Here is a 21,340-nt window from a genome sequence, read left to right as displayed (position 1 = left end):
AGCAAGGCAGCCGCAGCGGCAGAGAGAGATTAAAAAAAACAAAAAAAGGGCTGGGCGCCCTGAGGGAGTCAGCGCCCGGGGGCACATGTACTACCCTGCCCTCCACCCCCCAAGCTACACCCCTGCTGTGAATAGAAAGTCCTACATTGGGCCACAGCAGTTACAAGGCTGAAGGTGAAAAGAGTATAGACATGCAGTGACCTGGATGGGTAGAGATAGGTAGTAAGAATGATGAAATGCAAAATTCAGTTTCACCATAGAAAGTGAACCTAACTGCTGGTGTACATGGGCCATGTCGGGAGGTTGGGTTAACTCACCTACCTTGCTGCATCTGGTCAATGCGCTCCATACTGTGCACAATCCTCCTTCACAGCAAAGGTACTCTGAGTAATGGAGGATGGAGCATGGCGACACAGGCACCTTATCCCCCTCCCCCACCTGCCTAAACTATATACTGGACTTCACTTGAACCTTCTCATCCTTGCAGCAGAAAAAATGTCCCTACTGCAGCCAAAGAGTCACAAGCACCCAAGTGCACAGTTAACTGTAAAGCATACCCAAGTTACCTGGGACTTCTTCCAGCTGACTTAGTCCTTTGTAGGTCACTTAGCCTCCTCCTGGATCTCTTCCTGGATTTGCTGTGTGGCTCAGTACAGTACGCGACATGGCTAAGTCATGCTGTACTGCGCATAAGCTGATCCAGTGGCATGCCTACAGGATCACATTCCAACCATGCACAGTTAGAGTCTTAGTGCACTGCGCATGTGCAACTGTGACCAAGGAAGCACCACAAGGCTCCCGTGGCCAGGAGTCCTCTGTGTATGCGCAAAACACTCCCCATCATGGGAGCGCGATCAAGGATGAACACCGCTGAACCAGTGAATGTGCAGTACTGCGCAAGGGACATACAAGCCTGGGGGGCTGGTAGAAGGCCCAGGTAAGAAGAATAGTTTTTACAGAGAATCTGTGCATTGAAAAAACAAATACTTACCTCTGGAAGGGAAGGCCTCTGGATCCTAATGAGGCTTCCCCTGTCTCCATCCTCCTCAGGCAGCCCGATCCAGCGATGGCAACCCCAAAGAACCAATAAAAGTGGCCTGCCTGCACAGACACACTAGCGGCTTCCAGATCACAGCAGAAAGAAAATGGGCAGGGTGCAGATAAAGGGTTGATTCACTAAGTGAATTAGAGTGAATTGTTGCTCGTGCTATTAAATCAACCTCTGTAACAAAGCAGCAGACGCTGCTTACAAGAGCTGCGCAGTTGTGATGTTTTGCTACCATGATACTTCACTAGTGCAGTCACTTATATTTTAATGAATTAACATAGTAGCAGATCGCTAGTTAAGTATCGCAGTAGCAACATTTCACTACCGCGCAGCTTTTTGTAAGCAGCAGCCGCTGCTTTGTTGCACACACTACGCTGCCAGTAGCATACGTTGGGTGCATGCCAACAAAGTAAAGTTGCGCTGATTTAATAGCACGAACTACAGGAGGTTTGTATTTTACCAAGGAGAGTGACCACACGCAGGTCTGGCTGGACCAGCCACTCCCCCCCCCCCCCCTTCCCGAGTGGAGTCGTGATTGTTGTCTCCACCTGCTTCCTGCGGTCGGTTGCCCCTCTGCAACCCGCTTTTGTGAGTAGTACATTTACTCTACCTGATGGCACCCCATATATGAAATCATATAGCACTATTGGGCTCTCGTTCTTTTGTCTCCTGTGTCTTTTACTTTAGGATGCTGAGACACCCCTACTACTCTACGTGACATGGATTTCTTTGGAATTAAACACTGGAGATTCAAGAAACATGCTGAAATTAGACCTATATAGCATCTAGACCTAAGTACGGGCACTAAAAGACATGATGAAGTCTGGCTTGCAAATCTAAAGCAGAAAAGACTTTGCATCACTGCGGCTGCACCGACTGCTTCATGTTTTATCTGCGACAAATGTGGTAAGAAATTCCATGCTGCTATCGGCTTATTTTGCCACAAGCAAAGATTTGGCAACTCTAATGCCTGGTACACACCATGCAATTTCCTGTCAGATAGAAGGTCGAATAGACAATTTCCGACAGGTCCCATCTGATTTCCGATCGTTTTTCTGATCGATTTTGTATAGAAGTGATCAGAGAAACAATTGGAAATCAAATCAGACCTGTAGGAAATTATCTATTTGACCGTCTATCTGACAGGAAATTGCATGGTGTGTACCAGGCATTACAATATAGCAACAGACATAGCAACTATCATCTGAAAAGATGTGATGGCCAATGATGATGAATGGCGAAGGCTAGGAAACATCTAGCTGCTTACTGGAAGTTTTCCCAACTGCAGCGTTCTGCACTCAGATAATCACATTGCCTTCTCCAGCAGTAGGTTATCAACCCATGTGAGATACATCATTTAGTCCTGAGCCAGTCTCTCAACACAAAAGAAGCCATAATTCATCTCTCTCACAAGAGCTGATAGCATAGGGCTGGAGAAGGCAATGTGATCAGCTATGTGCACAATGGTGCAGTTCTTTCAGCTGTGACAGCTCACAGAGGCTGCACACAACATTATAGAAGGTGGATGGCATAGCTCTCTCTGCACTGTAGGAAAAAGCGCTGTGACACACTTCACGGGGGTGTGGGATAAGCCGAAAAGGGGGTCAGTGAAAGGGAGTGTCTTCTGAGTACATTAGGTACTCACAGTTGTTAGAGGAATAAATTTAGTTTTTAAAGAGGCAGTGACTTATTCTTCATTTAGGTCAGCTTTAGTGGATATGTTTAAGATATACATCTTCTGCCCTGCCACCTGGAGACAATGTACGTCTGTTCTTGTACTGTTTTTGGTTAATTATCTGAGTGTCATTTATGATACCGGACCGCCGTATATCCAATATACCCCACTCCCCTTTTCCTTGGCTCAATTGGAATAAAGTAGCTAACACCCTTGAGCCACACCCCTTCACTCCCCACCTTCTTTTCCTCCCTTCAAAAAAATTGTGTTATTCGTAGTTAAACAAGATTTCCCGTTTTCTTGTCTTGCAATCATTTTTATTCCCCTGCTTGGGGAATATATTGTTGTATTGATCTTGTTTATTCATGCTCTATCTGCTCAATAAACAGCCTTGAAACTAAAAATAATAATATTAAATAAACAATAAGTAAAAAGGTTATTTTTCCCTTTATCACAGCCTGGGAATCAGATCTGGGGGCCACCTTCACTACAGCTCAAAAGACTTCCATGTGTATTCATGCACATAAGACATCTTCAACAGCACGTATCCAGGAAATTAATTATAAAATGTTAGCACAGTGGTACTATACTCCCACCAAACTAGCTAACATTTTCCCAGATAGGGACCCTGGATGTTGGAGATGTAGCACCTCTGAAGGTTCTCTGATACATATTCTTTGGGAATGTTCTAACATTGAAGGTAGCCATACACTGGTCGATTTGCCATCAGATTCGACCAACAGATAGATCCCTCTCTGATCGAATCTGATCAGAGAGGGATCGTATGGCTACCTTTACTGTAAACAGATTGTGAACCAATTTCAGCATGAAACCGTTCACAATCTGTGGTGGTGGTGCTGCCGCCGCCGCTCCCCCCCCCCCGCATACATTACCTGCTCCGCCGGTGCGACTCCCCAGGTCTCCGCTGTCTTCTTCGCTCTGGTCTCCGGGTCCAGCAGGCTTCACTTCTTCCTGCCCAGCAGGAAGTTTAAACAGTAGAGCGCCCTCTACTGTTTAAACTTCCTGCCGGGCAGGAAGAACTGAAGCATGCCGGAGACCAGACCAGAGCGGAGACGGAGCAGCGGCGACCGGGGAAAGTCACGCCGGCGGAGCAGGTAATGTATTGCCGCTCTATTGCGTCGGTCGTCAGGCACTCGAACGCCGCTAGCGACACGCTCCCTACCCGCGGGCAATCGACGGTAATTTCCCGCATGGAGCGATCGACGGGATTGATCTATTTCGGGACGAAATAGATCGAAATTTAGCGTGTAGCGTGAACGATGTGACAGCAGATACGATCACAGTGATCGAATCTGTCGATCGGCGGGGAATCGGCCTAGTGTATGGCCAGCTTAAAGTGACTCTGTAACAAAAATTACAACGTTTTTTCTACCATCCTACAAGTTCCTAAACCTATTCTAATCTGTTCTGGCTCACTGCAGCTCTTTCTACTATAACCATCTCTGTAATAAATCAATGTATCTTTCCCCTGTCAGACTTGTCGGCCTGTGTCTGGAAGGCTGCCAAGTTCTTCAGTGTTGAACTGTTCCTCTATGCACACTCCAGTGTGTGTTTTATTTACATAAGCCAGGAGCTTCTCTGCTATCTTATCAGTGATAGAAGAGAGCTGGATACAAATCCTCCTCTGGAGGCTGTGAAAGGAGCTGGTCTGTCACATACTGAGGAATTAACGACATAGGCAGAGCTGTCTGCAGGAAGCCTGTAATGTTCAGTGCATGAGAGAAGCTGGGGACAGAAGGTAAACACACACAAGTGATCTCTTGAGATTCAGAAGTAAGGCTGTATACAGCCTGCTTGTGTATGGATGTATTTTCTATGTGTGGACATGCTGTACATCAACCTACTTCCTGTTTTGGTGGCCATTTTGTTTGTTTATAAACAAACTTTTTAAAACTGTTTTTGACTACTTTTAATGCGGCGGGGAGCGGTGAAATTGTGACAGAGGGTAATAGGAGATGTCCCCTAACGCACTGGTATGTTTACTTTTGTGCGATTTTAACAATACAGATTCTCTTTAAAGCCTTATGGAAGAAGTTTGACATCATTCTTAAAGAGATGTCCAGTAGAGATATTCCGTTTACACCACAATTCTACCTTCTTAATCTCAATAACTGGAAAATTAAGTCTTATAAGCGGTCCGCGGTCAGACAGATTAAACGCAGCGAAAACTTTGATTCTCAGGTGCTGGGGAACCACTCGTATACCATTCATTGCAGATATAACTCGGGAACTAGACTTAATCAATGATATGGAAAACAATGTATACTCTATCCAGGGTAGATCCGAAAAGTTCACCAAAATCTGGAGGATCTGGTTGATATATAGATACTCCACAGAGTTTAAACGGATGTGGGAAGTGGAATGACGGACAATCTTGTCCATATGCTTGGTTCCTCTTTTTCCTTGGTTCCATTGACATTGTCAAACAATCTGTGCTAAGTAATGAGCAAGTTATACCTTAAATGATAACACCCTTAAGACCTCCCTGGTTATAGGTTATCATTTCATGTGGCCAGTACCTTCCAAAAGAAAAACATGAGAAAATATAGAGGTAATCATTAAACAGCTCTTAAAGATGTGTTTTATTGTATGGAGTTTTCACCTTAAACATTGGAATGCTTTATATAAGTCATTGTCTCTTCTCTATTTGTTGCATAGAAAAGTTTAAGATATGTACAGTAAGCCATTTTGGTTACTTCCAATGTATGGACATTAAGCCTTTCTGTCATATATTGTTTTACCAACTCTCTGTACCATTGGTTATCTCTAAATAAAAAGAATTTGAAAAAAAGGTTATTTTTCTTACCTACACAGGAAGGAAAAGTTGAGCTCCATTGACCTGTTGCTGTACAAGTCACAGAAGAAGAGCCATTAACTTCTAAAGGTTTTTTGCATGAAAATGTAACAGAATCCAGGAAACTGTACTCATCCTTTTCTTGATAATATTCTACATTAGCTGTTACTATTGGCTTGTCACAGATTACAGCTGAAAGAAAAAGAATATGTTGAAAAGGAGCTTGAACAGGAGATTCAATGCAGTGCATTTATTGTTTTATTACATAATGAATGTTAGTATGTACCTATCTTCCTTATAGGCCCTGTAGTTGCCTGATGAAGTGAGCCAACACCAAATAAAACACAAACAAACAAAATCTTGACAGAGGCCCTTGTGTTTTCTTCTTTAGCATATGGAGAATGTACTGATCTTATGACGTGAGCCAGTACTCACAAAACACATTCACATTGTATCAATAAAATGCATTTACAGCAAGCAAAAAAAACAAACAAAAAAACAAACAAAACAAAAAAAAAAAAACTCAGAATAATTTTGACAGTACTTTTTCATATACTTTTGGTAGTTTTTAAATTATAGAGTGCTAAAATGTTATTTTAAACAGAAGATGAAAAATTAATTCCTAGTAGATTCCTTTTTCCAGAAGGGAAAAATCAGAGCCAGGAAATGATAGACCAGTAAGCTTAAAGAGGAACTCCAGTGAAAAGAATGTAATAAAAAAAAGTGCTTCATTTATAAATGATTTAGTCAGTGTTTGCTCATTGTAAAATCTTTCCTCTCCCTGATTTACATTCTGACATGTATCACATGGTGACATTTTTTACTGTGGGCAGGTTATGTAGCTGCTGCTAGCTGTTTTGGCCGTTAGAGACAGCTGTAAGCAGCTATTTTCTGTCTCTGAACATTGTTACATTGTGGCAGTTTGCCAGGAGCACCACGGTCCTCAGAGCTTCTTGTGGGAGGGGTTTCACCACAATATCAGTCATACAGCGCCCCCCTGATGGTCTGTTTGTGAAAATCAATATATTTCTCATGTAAAAGGGGGTATCAGTTACTGATTGGGATAAAGTTAAATTCTTGGTTGGAGTTCCTCTTTAACATCAGTTGTGTGTAAATTGTTTGACGGTATCCTATGGGATGCTATACAAAATTATGTAGCACAGAATAATCTTATTTCAGTTCAACAGCATGGTTTTACTAAAGGCAGGTCCTGTCTCACCAACATGCTCAGCTTTTATGAAGTGGTGAATGAAAATTTAGATCTTGAGAAAGCTATAGATGTAGAGTTCTTGGAGTTTGCAAAGGCTTTTGACACTGTTCTCCACAACAGCCTGATACTTAAGCTGAGGATACAGGGACTAGGAGGAATTGTGTGTATGTGGATAGAGAAATGGTTAAAGGAATTCTATCAAACTTTTACTATTTCTGTAAGCACTATAAATCAATTTGCCAACAACAGTAAGAATGAGCACAGCATATATTTTTGTTGTGCAGCGCGTCTTTGTCTAACTACTGTCGGCGTCCCCTGAGAAAACTGACGGCGACGGGGAATTGGGGCAGTTCATTACGCAAGAGTGGGATCCTCTTGCTGAGTACAGCTGTGGTTTATTCTATTCTGATGCTCAGCTCCCCCCACAGCAGAGCGAGTTATGCAGCATGTGATCCAGCTCATAAAGTTACTGTGAGGAGCCCTCTCTCGCTGCTAGTCTGAAGGAGATTCTGCTGAGCTGATTTACTACACAACGGCAAACATATGAGCTGGAGGAGGGGCTGCTAGTCTGAAGGAGAGTCTGCTGAGCTGATTTGCTACACAACGGCAAACATATGAGCTGGAGGAGGGCGCGTCATAGCTCTGAAGAGGAGCCGTAGAGGAAGATTTATTATGATAATAAATCTCCCTCTACGGCTACTCTTCAGAGCAATGACGCGCCCTCCTCCAGCTCATATGTTTGCCGTTGTTTAGCAACAACTAATTACTCAGCACAGAGTCTCCTTCAGACTAGCAGCGAGAGAGGGCTCCTAGTCTTCACAGTAACTTTATAAGCCGGATCACATGCTGTATAACTCGCTCTGCTGTGTGTGTGGGGGGGGGGGGGGGGGAGGGCTGAGCATCAGAATAGAATAAACCACAGCTGTACTCAGCAAGAGGATCCCCCCTCTTGCATAATGAACTGCCTCAATTCCCTGTCGCCATCAGTTTTCTCAGGGGACGCCGACAGTAGTTAGATAAAGACAAAGACGCGCTGCACAGCAAAAATATATGCTGTGCTCATTCTTACTGCTGTTGGCAAATTAATTTATAGTGCTTACAGAAATAGTAAAAGTTTGATAGAATTCCTTTAAAGAGAGTCTGAAGCGAGAATAAATCTCGCTTCAGACCTCATAGTTAACAGGGGCATGTGTGCCCCTGCTAAACCGCCGCTATCGCGCCGCTAAACGGGGGTCCCTTCACCCCCAAATCCCCTTGGTGCAGCGGGGGAGCGCTTCCTGGTTGGGGCAGGGCTAACCGCCGCAGCCCTGCCCCACGCGCGTCTGTCAGCGCGTATCTCCGCCTCTCCCCCGCCCCTCTCAGTCTTCCTTCACTGAGAGGGGCGGGGGAGAGGCAGCGATGTGCCGCTGATAGACGCGACTGGAGGCAGGGCTGCAGCCGTTAGCCCTGCCTCCAGGAACGACCAACTTTGCGACCAAGTCTTGCGGGGGTGGGTTTGGGGGTGAAGGGACCCCCGTTTAGCCGCGGGATAGCGGCGGTTTAGCAGGGGCACACATGCCCCTGATAACTATGAGCTCTAAAGCGAGATTTATTCTCGCTTCAGAGTCTCTTTAAGGAATAGAAGGCGAAGAGTGGTGGTAAATGGAACATAGTCAAAATGGGAAACTGTTAGCAGTTTTCAATTTATTTAATAATGATCTAGTAGATGGAATACAGAGTATTGTAGCCATCTGTGTAGATGATACAAAATTATGCAGAATTATCGACACTAAGGCTCGGGTCACACTTGTCCAGTTGCAGATCGGATCCTATTCAAATGGATCAGTTTTTCTAAAAACTGATGCAAAACTGATCAGTTTTTAAAAATGTTGTCCTTTTGTAGCATACGTTTCCATTCTGTTTAAACGTATGTCCTTTCTTCATGTGTGTTTCTACTGGATAAAAGATGATGTTGAGGGGAGGAGCAGGCAGTAGGCAATCCGTTTTTGCCTCTGTTTTGTGTGCAAAAGTTCTCTGTGTAGAGGGACATCCATTTTTTGAAGCCTTTCCCTACCCCTCAGTGTGTCTGGGGTCCGTGAAAAACCTGCAAATCTGGACTTTCCATTCAGTTTTTCAAAACGGATGATGCGAATCCGTTTTTTAAAGTGTGTGAAGACGGCCGCTATTTTAAACATTAGTATCCGTGGCTTGGTTTTGATCCCAGCGAAAAAGCGGAGCCACGGATACATTTTTTAAACAAGTGTGAACCAACCCTAAGACTGATAGTGACATATTCCAACAGCACCTTGACAACATGCCCATATAGGCAGGCACATGGTAGATTATTATTATTATTATTATTTAGTATTTATATAGCGCCGACATATTACGCAGCGCTGTACAGTGTATATATATATCTTGTCACTAACTGTCCCTCAAAGGAGCTCACATTCTAATCCCTACCATTGCCATATGTCTATATTATGTAGTGTAAGTACCGTAGTCTAGGGCCAATTTTTTAGAGGGAGCCAATTAACTTATCTGTATGTTTTTAGAATGTGGGAGGAAACCGGAGTGCCCGGAGGAAACCCACGCAGACACGGAGAGAACATACAAACTCTTTGCAGATAGTGCCCTGGCTGGGATTCGAACCGGGGACCCAGTGCTGCAAGGCGAGAGAGCTAACCACTACGCCACCGTGCTGCCCGATGAAATTTAATGTTGATAAATGTAAACTCATGCACCTTGGACGTACCAATGGTAGATCATCATATAAAATAAATGGCATAGAGCTGGGAACATCAGACTTGGAGAAGGACTTAGGAATACTGGTTGATAACAAGTTAGGTAATCATATACAATGCTAAACAGTGGTAGCTAAAGCAAATAAAATTCTGGGATGCATAAAAAGAGAAATTATATCTTGAGACGCTAGTATACTACTCCCTCTGTATAAATTACTTGTGAGGCCACATCTGGAGTATGGAGTTACACTGTTTAATAAATGCATTCTACTCTACCTCAGAGTTTTGTTGTCCACTGCTAGAGGGAGGTAAGTCCACCTTACCTTCCCTCTTTTTACTGTTTTTAAATAATAGTGTTTTTACTCTTTTTGGCGCCTCTGTTCTATCTGCGTTTGATACATATTACTTATCCACCCTTGGTGGAGGGGTACGCCCCCTTTTTTCTCCTGTCTACAGAGAGCGACTTTTATACCCGAGTGGGGTCGGGTACTAATTCTCCCCACCTGCCTTTCAAGTGGTTGCCTGCTGGTGACCCTTTTTTGTGAGTATAATTCTGCACGAACTATCTAGACAGATTTTCTCTGTTAAAACTATATTGCACTATTGGGCTCTCGGTGCCCTGTTTTTTCTTTTGTTTTATCTGGAGTATGGAATACAGTTTTGGACACCACACTATAGAAAGGACATTGACCTTCTGGAACAGGTACAAAGACAGGCAACTAAATTTATTAGAGGAATGGAAGATCTCACTTATCAAGAAAGGTTGGACAAACTGGGCTTATTTAGCTTGGAAAAAATGCGACTTAGAGATGACCTGATTAACATGTATAGATTCATCAGAGGGCAATACAAAAGCTTGGCAGATGAGCTTTTTGTCCCTAGGGTAGTACGACAGACAAGGGGACATGAGTTGCGTGTGGAGAAAAAGGGGTCCTTCACAGTGAGAGTGGTTAAAATCTGGAACATCTTACCTCAGGAAGTAATTATGACAAACTCTATATCTATATTTAAAGAGAGCTTGGATACTTTCCTTGCATTGAAGGGCATCCACGGCTATAATTTTTTAGGTAATTCCCAGAAGGGTTGATCCAGAGATTTATCTGACTACCATCTGGAGTCAGAAAGGAATTTTTCCCTTTTAAGGCTAATTGGCCCAGGCCTTGCAAGGTTTTTTGCCTTCCCCTGAATCAACTGGGATATGTGCAGGTTCAGGATGGTGTTTTATTTATTTATTTTTTTCCTGGTTGGACTTGATGGATGAATGTCTTTTTTCAACCAAACTTACTATGTAACTACGAGATAACTTGGGAGAAAAAGTGAAGTCAATCAGGCCTATTATCTTTTGTTAATAAACATTTTGGTAATGGCCAAGTGTGATGTCATTAAATACAAGGCAGACTCTTGTCTCAATTTGTAATATATATATATATATATAGCGTTTGGTTTAGATACCTCAGTTTGAAAGGTTTAATATTTTATGGTCTTTCATCGCAAGTATCTTTTTTGGAGAGCAATCAACCCCGCAGGGCTGGTTCGAACCAAGAACGCTTTGAGTGATTTTCAAATACCAGCATTTCAAAAAGGGCTTGGTTAATGTAACCCTATGCGGGTGTTCTCAAAGCAGCATTGTGGTTGTGTTAAAAAAAAAAATCGCAAATGTGCTGCATGTAGCATTTACTGAAGAAATTCAGATTGAATGAAAGAGCAAAAAAGGACATTCATTCAAAAACCACTCTGAAAATCATTTACAATGCTAGTGCTTAGCGATTATGATTTTTGGTGTGAACTAACCCTGAGGGAGACCTAGCGAACAGAGTGGGGACTGGTATGCCACACGTGCTTTTATTTGTTTCCTTTACTAGCAACCAGGGTTTCCGATCATCCCTTTTATTATTATTCATGTGATAATGAATAAAAGGGCTCTGTGCATTTTCTGTGTTTTGTGTTTCTAGAAGGTTGCTGGAGCATTTCTCATTGGACATTTCTCATGTTAATGTACTTAATTATTTAATATGAAAATGCCCCAGAGTAACTACACTAACATACTGTAATGATCCGCTCAACTGTCTGCACAGACAGACAGCTGTTTGATCATTCCTTAAGTCTGAGGGCTGCAGGTCTCTGGAAAAGAGACCTGTCTTTGCTTTGCAAGTTTCAGACCTGCTCTGCTGCTGAGGAATTTGCATACATTTGTTATGCAAATGCCTACCTGCCTCCTTTGAAGGCTGGCAGTAGAAATACCATATTCTCCCAGAATCCTTTGCTGATCATGAAGGTTTGTTCCTGCAAACACTCCCAGAGTGTCAGCCTTGCTGTCGTTTGCTAAGATTATCTTAGAGTAATTCCTGGGGACTGCACTAAGCGTCCCTTCTAGTGCAGTCAGGTTGTATTATCTGTTTTACCTAGTTCTGTCTCTTTGTCTCGATTGCCTTGTCGCCAGCGGCGGTCGACAGGGAATCGTTCTGTCTGTCTGGGAGCGTAGGTCAGAGCTGCGGTTGCTACTGGCCTGCACCATCTGTTTGGATCGCACTTGCCTTAGTGGTAGTGGCAGTGCCTCCTTCTGTATTCTGCCTTAGGGGTGCTAACCAGAGCAGCGGTTGCTACTGGTAGCTTCATCTGTCTGTCTTGTTTGGATCGCACTAGCCTCTAGCAGTAGCGGCTGTGGATCCTTCTGATCTGTGTTCCTGGAGTGTAAGCTGGAGCAGCGGTTGCTACTGGCTACCTCATCTGTCTGTCTTGTCTGTTTGTGCTCATTTGTCTGTCATTGGTTAGTTAGGGTAGCACGCTTATCACTGGGCGCCTAACGCGCGGTGATCGTGCAGAAATGCGTTCGCTGTTGCGAATGAGTGCGGTGTTCGTGTTTAGCTAGCGTTTGTTATTTTCCTTATCTTCTCTTGGTTGTTTGCTGTGCCTTTGCTACTCTCATACTCTGTCCTTCTCTGTCTGGTGACTGTTGGCAATCGCCATTCTTGCGATTGCATTCGCGCTTTCTTTCCGTTGATGTGTGTTCATCGTCGCTGTGGGGCGACTAGATTGGTGAACACACATTCTGTCTGTCCCTGTGCTATTTCTCTTGAGGGCTATTCAGCCCTGCTTGATCCTGTTCGTACAATTCCCATTTGGCATCTGTGGCCGTGCAGAGGCTGTGCTCGTCTGCACTCCACAGCTCCATCTGCTGGTGGGAACTACCCTCTACTGGTGCATTGCACCTAACCTGGGTTCTCCAAATTACACGTTTGTGGAGGATTTTCGCCGCGTCAGCGCACGTCTGGTGCGCTGACCACGGAAACGATTCCGCAAACATTACACATACAATTGCCTATTATTATCCGTAGTTAACGCTCCAATGTGATGTTATTACAACAACAACAACAAATAACATTTGTAAAGCGCTTTTCTACCGTAGGACTCAAAGCGCATAAGCATGGCTCAGACCATCGTGGTACAGAGGAAGAATTTTATAAGTCCGGAAATGCCAGGCTAAACAGGTGTCTTTTCAGTCTGGATTTGAATAGCTCCAGGGATGGTGCTGTCTTTACTGGGTGTGGCAGGGAGTTCCAAAGAGAAGCATATTTATCTCCCATATCTTAATACATACATTCAATTTGGGAACTTGTGTATACAACACACTACATGGAAAAGCTTCTTGAAGGTAAAAGGCAGCAAGTTTGCAAATGTAGTTGTTAATTTGGGCTAAACAAGTAATATTGACACTGCTAAGAAGTACAGGCAGAAGTACAGGCAGATTTCTTGTTCATCCTGCAGTGCACTCAAGGAGGCATCTCTTCACAAAACATAATTCTAAAGGATCCCATTACACCCCAAGGATCCCATTACAAAAAAACTTTATGTGCAAAGAAAAAACGAGTGCAGAAGAGCACAGCTCACTCGCAGAGTCCTAATCACATACATCCCTGAGCCAGTGTAGCATTATCCTCAGAGCAAGAAGCAGGTAAAACATGCAAAGCATGTAATAGAAATGTGGAAAGGCTGTTTGGAACAACCTACTACAAACATATACTGCAACATACTACTTTGTGGACTACCGTCTAACAAACTGGCCCCGCTCCAGTCAGTACTGAACTCAGCTGCTCGTCTCATTCATCTTTCTTCTCGATCTTCCTCTGCCGACCCTCTTTGTCAAGCTCTTCACTGGCTGCAAATTAACCAGAGGATTCAGTTCAAACTCCTAACCCTAACCTACAAAGCTCTCCACAATCTCTCTCCCCGGTACATATCCTCACTAATCTCAAGATACAAACCCAATCGCAATCTCAGATCGGCACATGATCTTCTGTTGTCCTCCTCTAGATTCAACTCCTCACACTCACGTTTACAAGACTTTGCACGCGCTTCACCCCTCCTCTGGAATGCCCTCCCACAACACATCCATTGCTCGCCAACCTTTGATACCTTTAAACGCTCTCTAAAAACACACTTGTTCCGACAAGCATATGCTCTACCTTAGGCCACTTCCTTTTGTACCAAGACCAAATTGCACTCCTACTGGGTATCCTAAAACACAAAGCCTCTATATATTTGCTGCATACTACCCCTCCTCCTGTTCCCCCCCCCCCCACACACACACACCCATTCCCTTTAGATTGTAAGCTTGCAAGGGCAGGGCTCTCTCCCCTTTTGTGTCTTGGTAACCATTATACATTTTATTCATCATGTTAATTTTATCACTGTCATTACCAATTCTATAATTTGTATTTTGTATCATTCTTTGTATTTTGTCACTAATTATGTATATTGGTGTACACCATTGTCTGTATTATTATGTACCCCATGTTTGTTTCTTACTTTGTACAGCGCCACGGAATATGTTGGCGCTTTATAAATCAATAATAATAATAAAATAATAATAACATACTAATCAATACATATACCTAAAGCCAAATGGACAGGACCTGTCAAATACCAGGCTCTGTCTGAAGGATAGAAGAATAGAGGAGTGTGTGTGTGTGTGTGTGTGTGGGGGGGGGGGGGGGGGGGGTTAAATACTCAAATGTCTTGACATCTTCCCTCCAGGCAGTTGATAACTCTGATTCCCTATCATAAAAGGTAGTGGTACCAGGTAGTGGTATCCAAAAGCTTTTGGCAGTCTTCAGAAACATAGCTGCCAATGCACTGCCAAAGATGGGGCTGGAGGGGTTCCTCTGCCCCAAAGAAGTCAGGACAGGAAAGCATTTAAGACAAGACAAATAACCTTTATATTGTGCTTTTCTCCTCGTGAACTCAAAGTGCCTGTGCTGCAGCCGCCAAGGCGTGCAGCTGGCAGTAGTCGTGTTAAGAAGTCTAGCCCAAGAACTCTTTACTGAATAGTTGATGGCTTACTGAACAGGAAGAGCAGAAATTTGATCCCAGTTCACGTGTATCAAAGGCAGAGCCCTTAACCATAACACATCCCTTTCTCTTACAGTGGGTAAGAGAAGGGGATGGGCATGCACACAGGCTTTGATATCTAACAGTTTAAAGCACAATAGCTGTCTGTGTGAGTGTTGAAGCACACTGAATGAGCTCAAAGCAAACTGAAGTTCAGTGATGTATAAAGAAAGGATGCTGGTGGAAGAGATGGGTTAAAGTTAGAGGAGCTCCTGATCATAGCTACACAAAGTTTTGTTACTACATCACCCTTTCTGAAACAAACGTTATGGAAGACAAAGTCATGGAGGTGGATACCACCAAGAAGGAAAAGAAAACATATTTAAACCTCAGAAGCTCACAGAGTCCTTATTGGAAAAAGGCAGCCACTCAAGCCACAGTTCCCAAGATGGCATCAGCAGCTCCATGCCGAATACCTTCACAGGCGTCCAAAAAATTCACAAGCAGAGAAAAAACATCACCTTGCACCTGTGGCGATTCTTCACCAGCTAGTGGGACTCCATCATTCAGAATCCCTGCCAAGTCGTGGCCAAAGATGCATTATTAAGATCCATCCCAGGAGAAGGTAGGCCTTCTTCAGCACTACTACTTTTGTTATTTTTGTTGTTGCTGTCGAGGTCATTAAGAATAAAATCCAAACCCACTCTGTAACTGGACCAGGTTATTTGTCAAGTTTTTGCCACAATATACTTTTTGCCTTAGATTTTCGTCCACTAAATGTCACTTAATATTAAATCAATAAATTCAAGGGTTTGAATGTTTACTTTAGGAGAACTATGCTACGGAAGGAAGCTTGTTCTACTAATGTGACATTCTCTTTGCTCAGGAAATCCACCTGTTGGTCTCTTATGTTCATTTATGTCATCACCCAAATATAGCACGCCTATTTTTAACAACTATGTTAAAAAGAAGAGGGGTGGTTTTTGTGCCAAACACAGGTCACCATGCATTCTTCAGAAAGATGCTCACTCAAACCATTTCCTTAAAGTCTGGATCTTTAATTTCTGCTGAACCCTGCATCTGGACTCAACTAGCAATTCCCTAAAAACTAAACATAAAGAAGGAACATATGATCTGAAAGAATTTTTACCTTTTTCGCTTCAGTGCACCCTACTTACACCAGAACAGATGTTTTCTAGCGAACAGTCTAACCCTTTAGATTGTAAGCTCACAAGGGCACATTTTTTTTTCATCATGTTACTTTTGTCACTGTAATTACCAATCCTGTATTTTGTACATTGGTGTATACCATTGTCTACATTATAATCTATCCCATGTTTCTTATGTTGTAAAGCGCCACAGAGAATGATGTGGAATTTGAATAATTATGTACTTGTTTCAGAGATTCACTGGATGGAGGTATATGATAATATTGTTGATTACTTTACTTGAAATGGTAGAGACAAAACTGGCAGGGCTATTGTTTTGAGTCTTTGCAAGGCATTTACTAGGTAGGTATTACAGAAGACCTCTGGATATAGTAAACTCAGTCCTCAGGTCCCAGCAAATGTGTCTGTATAAATATACAATGAATGACCGATTCTGATATAGTAAACTTCTGATATAGTAAACTATTTTTCCTGGTCCCTTGGAGTTTACTATAAAAGAATTCTACTGTAATAAAAATAGGAACATTTAGAAAAAAAGAACAGAATTGTCAAATTACATGAACTACTAAAATAATCAAAGATGCAGAGTATAAACTTAAAGCATCACAATCAAGACCTGACACAAGAATTATTTAAATTGAGTCAGAATATATGTTTATTGTTGTTTTATAACTACATATTCAATGAAGCTATAAAAAATGTGATATTCCCAGAACAATAAATCAGGCACTTTTTTGACACACAAAAAAAAACAACTACAACAAAAATAACCAAGCTTTGCCTCGAATATTGCACCTTGTAGATCCAGTCTTAGGAAACAGTCCCTAGAGACCATAATAGGGTGTCCTACCGGCATAAGTTTTGGTATGCCGCCTAGTCAGTCGGGTGCTGTGAGAAAACGCAGAAAAGCCGCCGCAAGTACTCAGAGTAAGGCGGCTGATTCCGCGTTCAACATGGCGGCTTGCACGCAGGGACCTGCAATCACTGGCCTGACAGAACGCGGAAAGACCGCCGCATGCCCAGAGAACAGGGCGGCGGATTCCGCGTCCGACGCGGCGGTTTTCACGCATAGGCCTACCTCTGTCAGTACTGCTGAATGCGGAGAAAACGCTGCACGCTCGGACAGCGGTGAGGTGGATTCCGCATCTAAAACAGCAGAGGCATTACAACACATGTCTGGTGTGGCAGGGACTGATAGTCCACACTGGTTCAGAAGGACGCGTGCGCGCGCGGAGAGGCAGAGCATTTATGACAGCCAGAGAGGTGTCAGCTGGCCAGGCCGGTCAGCTGACAAATCTTTCAGTTCTCATTGGTCCAGCACTTAGGGGAGGCGCAGGAGAGCGCTGGTGTATATATACTGGGTGCTGGTCATTCCTCTGGTGTCTGGCGTTGCGATCACTACGTGGTAGCACTCAGACCCTGTCAGTATCTGTGTTATATTAGACCAGTTTCCAAGGTGTTGATGATCACGGAACTCACACCTTAGTCTAGGATTCTGTTATCATCTGTGTTATTATCTAGACCAGTTTCCAAGGTGTTGATGACCACGGAGCTCACACCTTAGTCTAGGAATTGTTGATTATTTGTTATGACCTTCTGCTTTGCTGACCATTCTTCTGATCTCTGATTCTGTACCTTTATCATTCTGTTACTCTGTTGCCAAACTCGGCTAGTCTTAGGATTCCACATCTGTCTTCTGTCTCTGTACCTGATCTGTCAGTCTGTTGCCGACCTGACCTGTCCGACCTCGAGAACTATTTCTCCTGTTGGGAAATAGTTCACAGACCTGTCAGTGACACTTCACCTTTGGTGTCACTCACTCTCTGATCCTTCCTACTCCCAGCCTGGCTCCGCCCCTTGGGGAGCCTCAGGCCTTGGAAGGAATCTGTTCTCAGGGCAGTACCTCCTACTGCCTTGCACCCACTGTAAGGGTGCTCTCCTCAAAGTATTACTGTTGCACCAAACACTCATATATTACTCAGGTGTCCAGAGGTTAGAGATATATCTGATTATCGGTGATACTGCAGATCATCTATAATCGGGTATATATCTGCATTCTCGGTGATACTGCAGATCACCGGTAATCAGATCCTCTTTGTGTTACACCGATCGTTACAGGTGCAGGGCGAGCCGGATGATGGATCACCCTGCCGTTTTTGAATCCCTGGAGCCGTTAAATACCATTCCCGCTCCGGGCGCATGCACAGTGCCGGTGGGACCACATGTGACCCTCTGCTGCTCCGCTCTTTGGCTGCCGTCTACTGCTAAATTCAGCAATTTCCAGCGAACCAGCAGCTCCACATTTTACAATTTGTAGAACTAATTATGTCCAGAGGAGGAAAAGGGAAAGACGGAAACCTTTTAAAAACTCCTACCGCGTCTACGAAACTTCTTGCCCCTGTCTACAAATGCTTCACTCGAGTCAAGATGGCCGATGGTGCTACGCAGACGCCACAAAGCAATATGGCTATACCAGACAGACAGTCTCCTTCGACCTCAGCATAATCTATCGAGCTCGAGCTGACTCCTGCACCTGCTCCAAACCAGGATGAACTGATAGCAAACATCTAACGGGTTTTCAGACTTGAGCTAAAGGAGGTAGTCAGAGACATTACCCTGGAGTTTCGGGAACTTGGTGGCCGCGTGGATGCCTTAGAGAAACAAGCAGACTCCATTGCTGACGCACTTGAAGCAGATAAGCAAGACTTGGACAAGCACATGGAGAAGATTGAACTTCTCGAGCTGAAGCTAGAAGGTATGGAAAATCGAAGCAGGTACGCTAATATTCGTATTAGAGGCCTGCCGAATCAGTCACTGATTTGAAGCCTGTGGCGCTAAATCTCTTCAGCGCACTTCTACCCCAGATGGACCCAGCCTCTTTCCGCATAGTCCGTATTCACTGGGCTCTAACTAAGCCTCGGAACGCTGACTTACCACAAGACATTGTGCTGAAGCTGCAGTTTGAGAAAGTCTGGGACCTTCTCCTTGATGCCGCCCGCAACCTGACCGCTCTCCCAGGAGTTCCAAATACCATCCAGCTATACACAGACCTGGCTCCCACAACAATCCAGTGTCGCAGGGCCCTTCGCCCATTGACTCTCACTTCAGAAAGCTGGAATCGGCTATCGCTGGGGATTCCCCTCCTATCTCGCTTTCACTCAGGGTAGAGAAAACTATGTCTGCCGCACGCTGGAGGAAGATCGACGACATCTGGAGGTGGTGGGCATACCGCTGGAACCCATGCCTTCTGTTCCCTTGCCGCAGCGTCCCCAGCCTCCCTCCAGAATCTGGTCTGTAAGGCGATCCCATCAGAAATCAGCGCAAGACTCCATCGCCTGAAGCCTGTCACTATAAAGCTTACTTCTACGCTTCAGTACTAGGGCCTCCTGGGTCGGCACCTCATCGAAGAATCCTCTCCTTCAAAAGATTGCCAATCAATTTGCCTCGGCATGAAACCTTGCTGAACAATACCCGATCGAGGTTCTGTGAGTATTTTTATGCCCCTGCAGTAACGTTCCAACCCCAATAGCTATATAAATAACTCGCCATCAAATCCACCCTCATACAATCTTTAGCTTCTGCGATCCTACCGGCTTTGGGCCATATTGCCTCCTAGCCCCAGAATTGAGACATTGGACAAACGGTCTGTTACTCCACAGCTACCACAAGTTTCACTATGTTGGTCCATGCTATTCTGTCACAGCCTCGCTGGCTACTACCCCTTTTAGGGAATCTGCTATGGAAGGATCAACCCATTTTAAGAGAATCACCCTCTTCTATATGCAACATAGGGATATTGACATTTCTCCACCAGCCACAGGCTACTGGCTTGACTGTGCTACCTTGTATTATTTTCTCACAAAGGCTCAGGCTAGATATCTAAATAGAGCCCTGATCTATGTTGCCTCCACTAATTTTATTTTTGGATGGTGGAAGGCTATTTGATGACTTCTGATCGTCTTTCTTTATTTGGTCAAACTTGAGAATGTACAAAAGGGATTTTATTTGTCGCTTTCCTGCCTGAATACTTTATTAGATCTTCCTTGGTTTCAAACCTTCCTCTTTAACTGTACGTATAAACTATTAGCCATGTTCCTTTTTCTACAGGTGTTTTAATTATACTACGTTGCTCACTAGATGGCGCTGTTGGTCCACATAATTTACAGGAGTTGGAAAAAATAATGCAAACACCTTGAAAATCACCAAAATATATTTTAATATGCTGTAGGTCCACCTTTTGCGGCAATTACAGCCTCAATTCTCCGAGGTATTGATTCATACAACTTGTGAATTGTTTCCAAAGGAATTTTAGCCCATTCTTCAGTTAATACACCCTCTAGGTCTTTTAGAGACGATGGTGGCGGAAATCGACTTCTTACTTGAATCTCTAATAACAACCATAAATGCTCAATAATGTTGAGGTCTGGGGATTGTGGTGGACAGATGAGATGCTCAACTTCTTTAGAATGTTCCTCGTGCCATTCTTTAACAATTCTAGCTGTATGGATTGGGGCATTATCTTTAATGATGGCATTCCCCCTCTGGAAACAGTTCTTGAACCATAGGATGAACTTGGTCGCCCAAAATTCCTAAATAGTCTCGGCTGTTAATTCTTCCATGAAGGGAAATCATTGGCCTAGCAGATTTCCAAGAAATAGCACCCCAGATCATCACAGAACTACTGCCGTGTTTTACGGTTGGGAGAAGGCAGTCTGGATGAAATGCTTCTTTCAGCTATCTCCAAACGTACACTCAGCCGGAGGTTAGAAATAAGGTATATGATGATTAATCAGAGAAAATCACATTTTTCCGCTGCTCGAGGGACCAATTCTAGTGGTTTCTACACCACTCTAAACGCTTTGAAACATTTGTCTTTGAGAGCAGAGGTTTTCTAATTGCAGTTCTTCCGTAGAATCCAGATTTGTGCAGCTCCCGACGAAAAGTTTTTGTGGAAATTGGGTTCTGTAGGTGCTCATTCAGCTCTGCAGTGATTTTAGGAGCCGTGGTCTTGCAAGCTTTTTCAACAATTCGATTTAGAGTCCGACGGTCTCTCTCAGACAACTTCGACTTTCAGCCACAACTGTGCTTTGCTGAGGACGTTTTTCCTTCTCTTTCAAAGGTAGTCATTACTTTTGAGACAGTTCCTCTTGAAATGCCATGCATTCGGGCAGTTTCTGTTACAGTAGTGCCTGCCATACGAGCACCAACAATTTATTTTATTACAGATCTTTTTGTCTTACCATAAGAAACTAATCAAGGGATTGAATGATATACAGAGTGGGAGGTACAATGTCTCAATCATCAAGAATTTCCTTGTCATCCTTGATATTCCAGTTCCTCTCGTTCTACAGTAATGGCTTCATTGAACATCA

General features: G+C 43.7%; 1 protein-coding gene across 2 annotated transcripts in view; it reads right to left on the bottom strand.

The window, feature by feature from the left end:
• Window positions 1-21,340, bottom strand: part of LOC137546849 (C4b-binding protein alpha chain-like) — an 865,201-nt gene that overhangs the window by 429,535 nt on the left and 414,326 nt on the right. For both annotated transcript variants that reach the window (XM_068269787.1, XM_068269786.1), the window contains exon 7: window positions 5,551-5,730. In XM_068269787.1, coding sequence (XP_068125888.1) covers window positions 5,551-5,730 — 180 coding nt within the window. The remainder of the gene's footprint in view (window positions 1-5,550; window positions 5,731-21,340) is intronic.

Source organism: Hyperolius riggenbachi, chromosome 2 (genome assembly GCF_040937935.1).
Source record: "Hyperolius riggenbachi isolate aHypRig1 chromosome 2, aHypRig1.pri, whole genome shotgun sequence".
NCBI classification, from domain to species: Eukaryota; Metazoa; Chordata; class Amphibia; order Anura; family Hyperoliidae; genus Hyperolius; species Hyperolius riggenbachi.
This window is presented reverse-complemented; position numbering and strand designations above follow the sequence as displayed.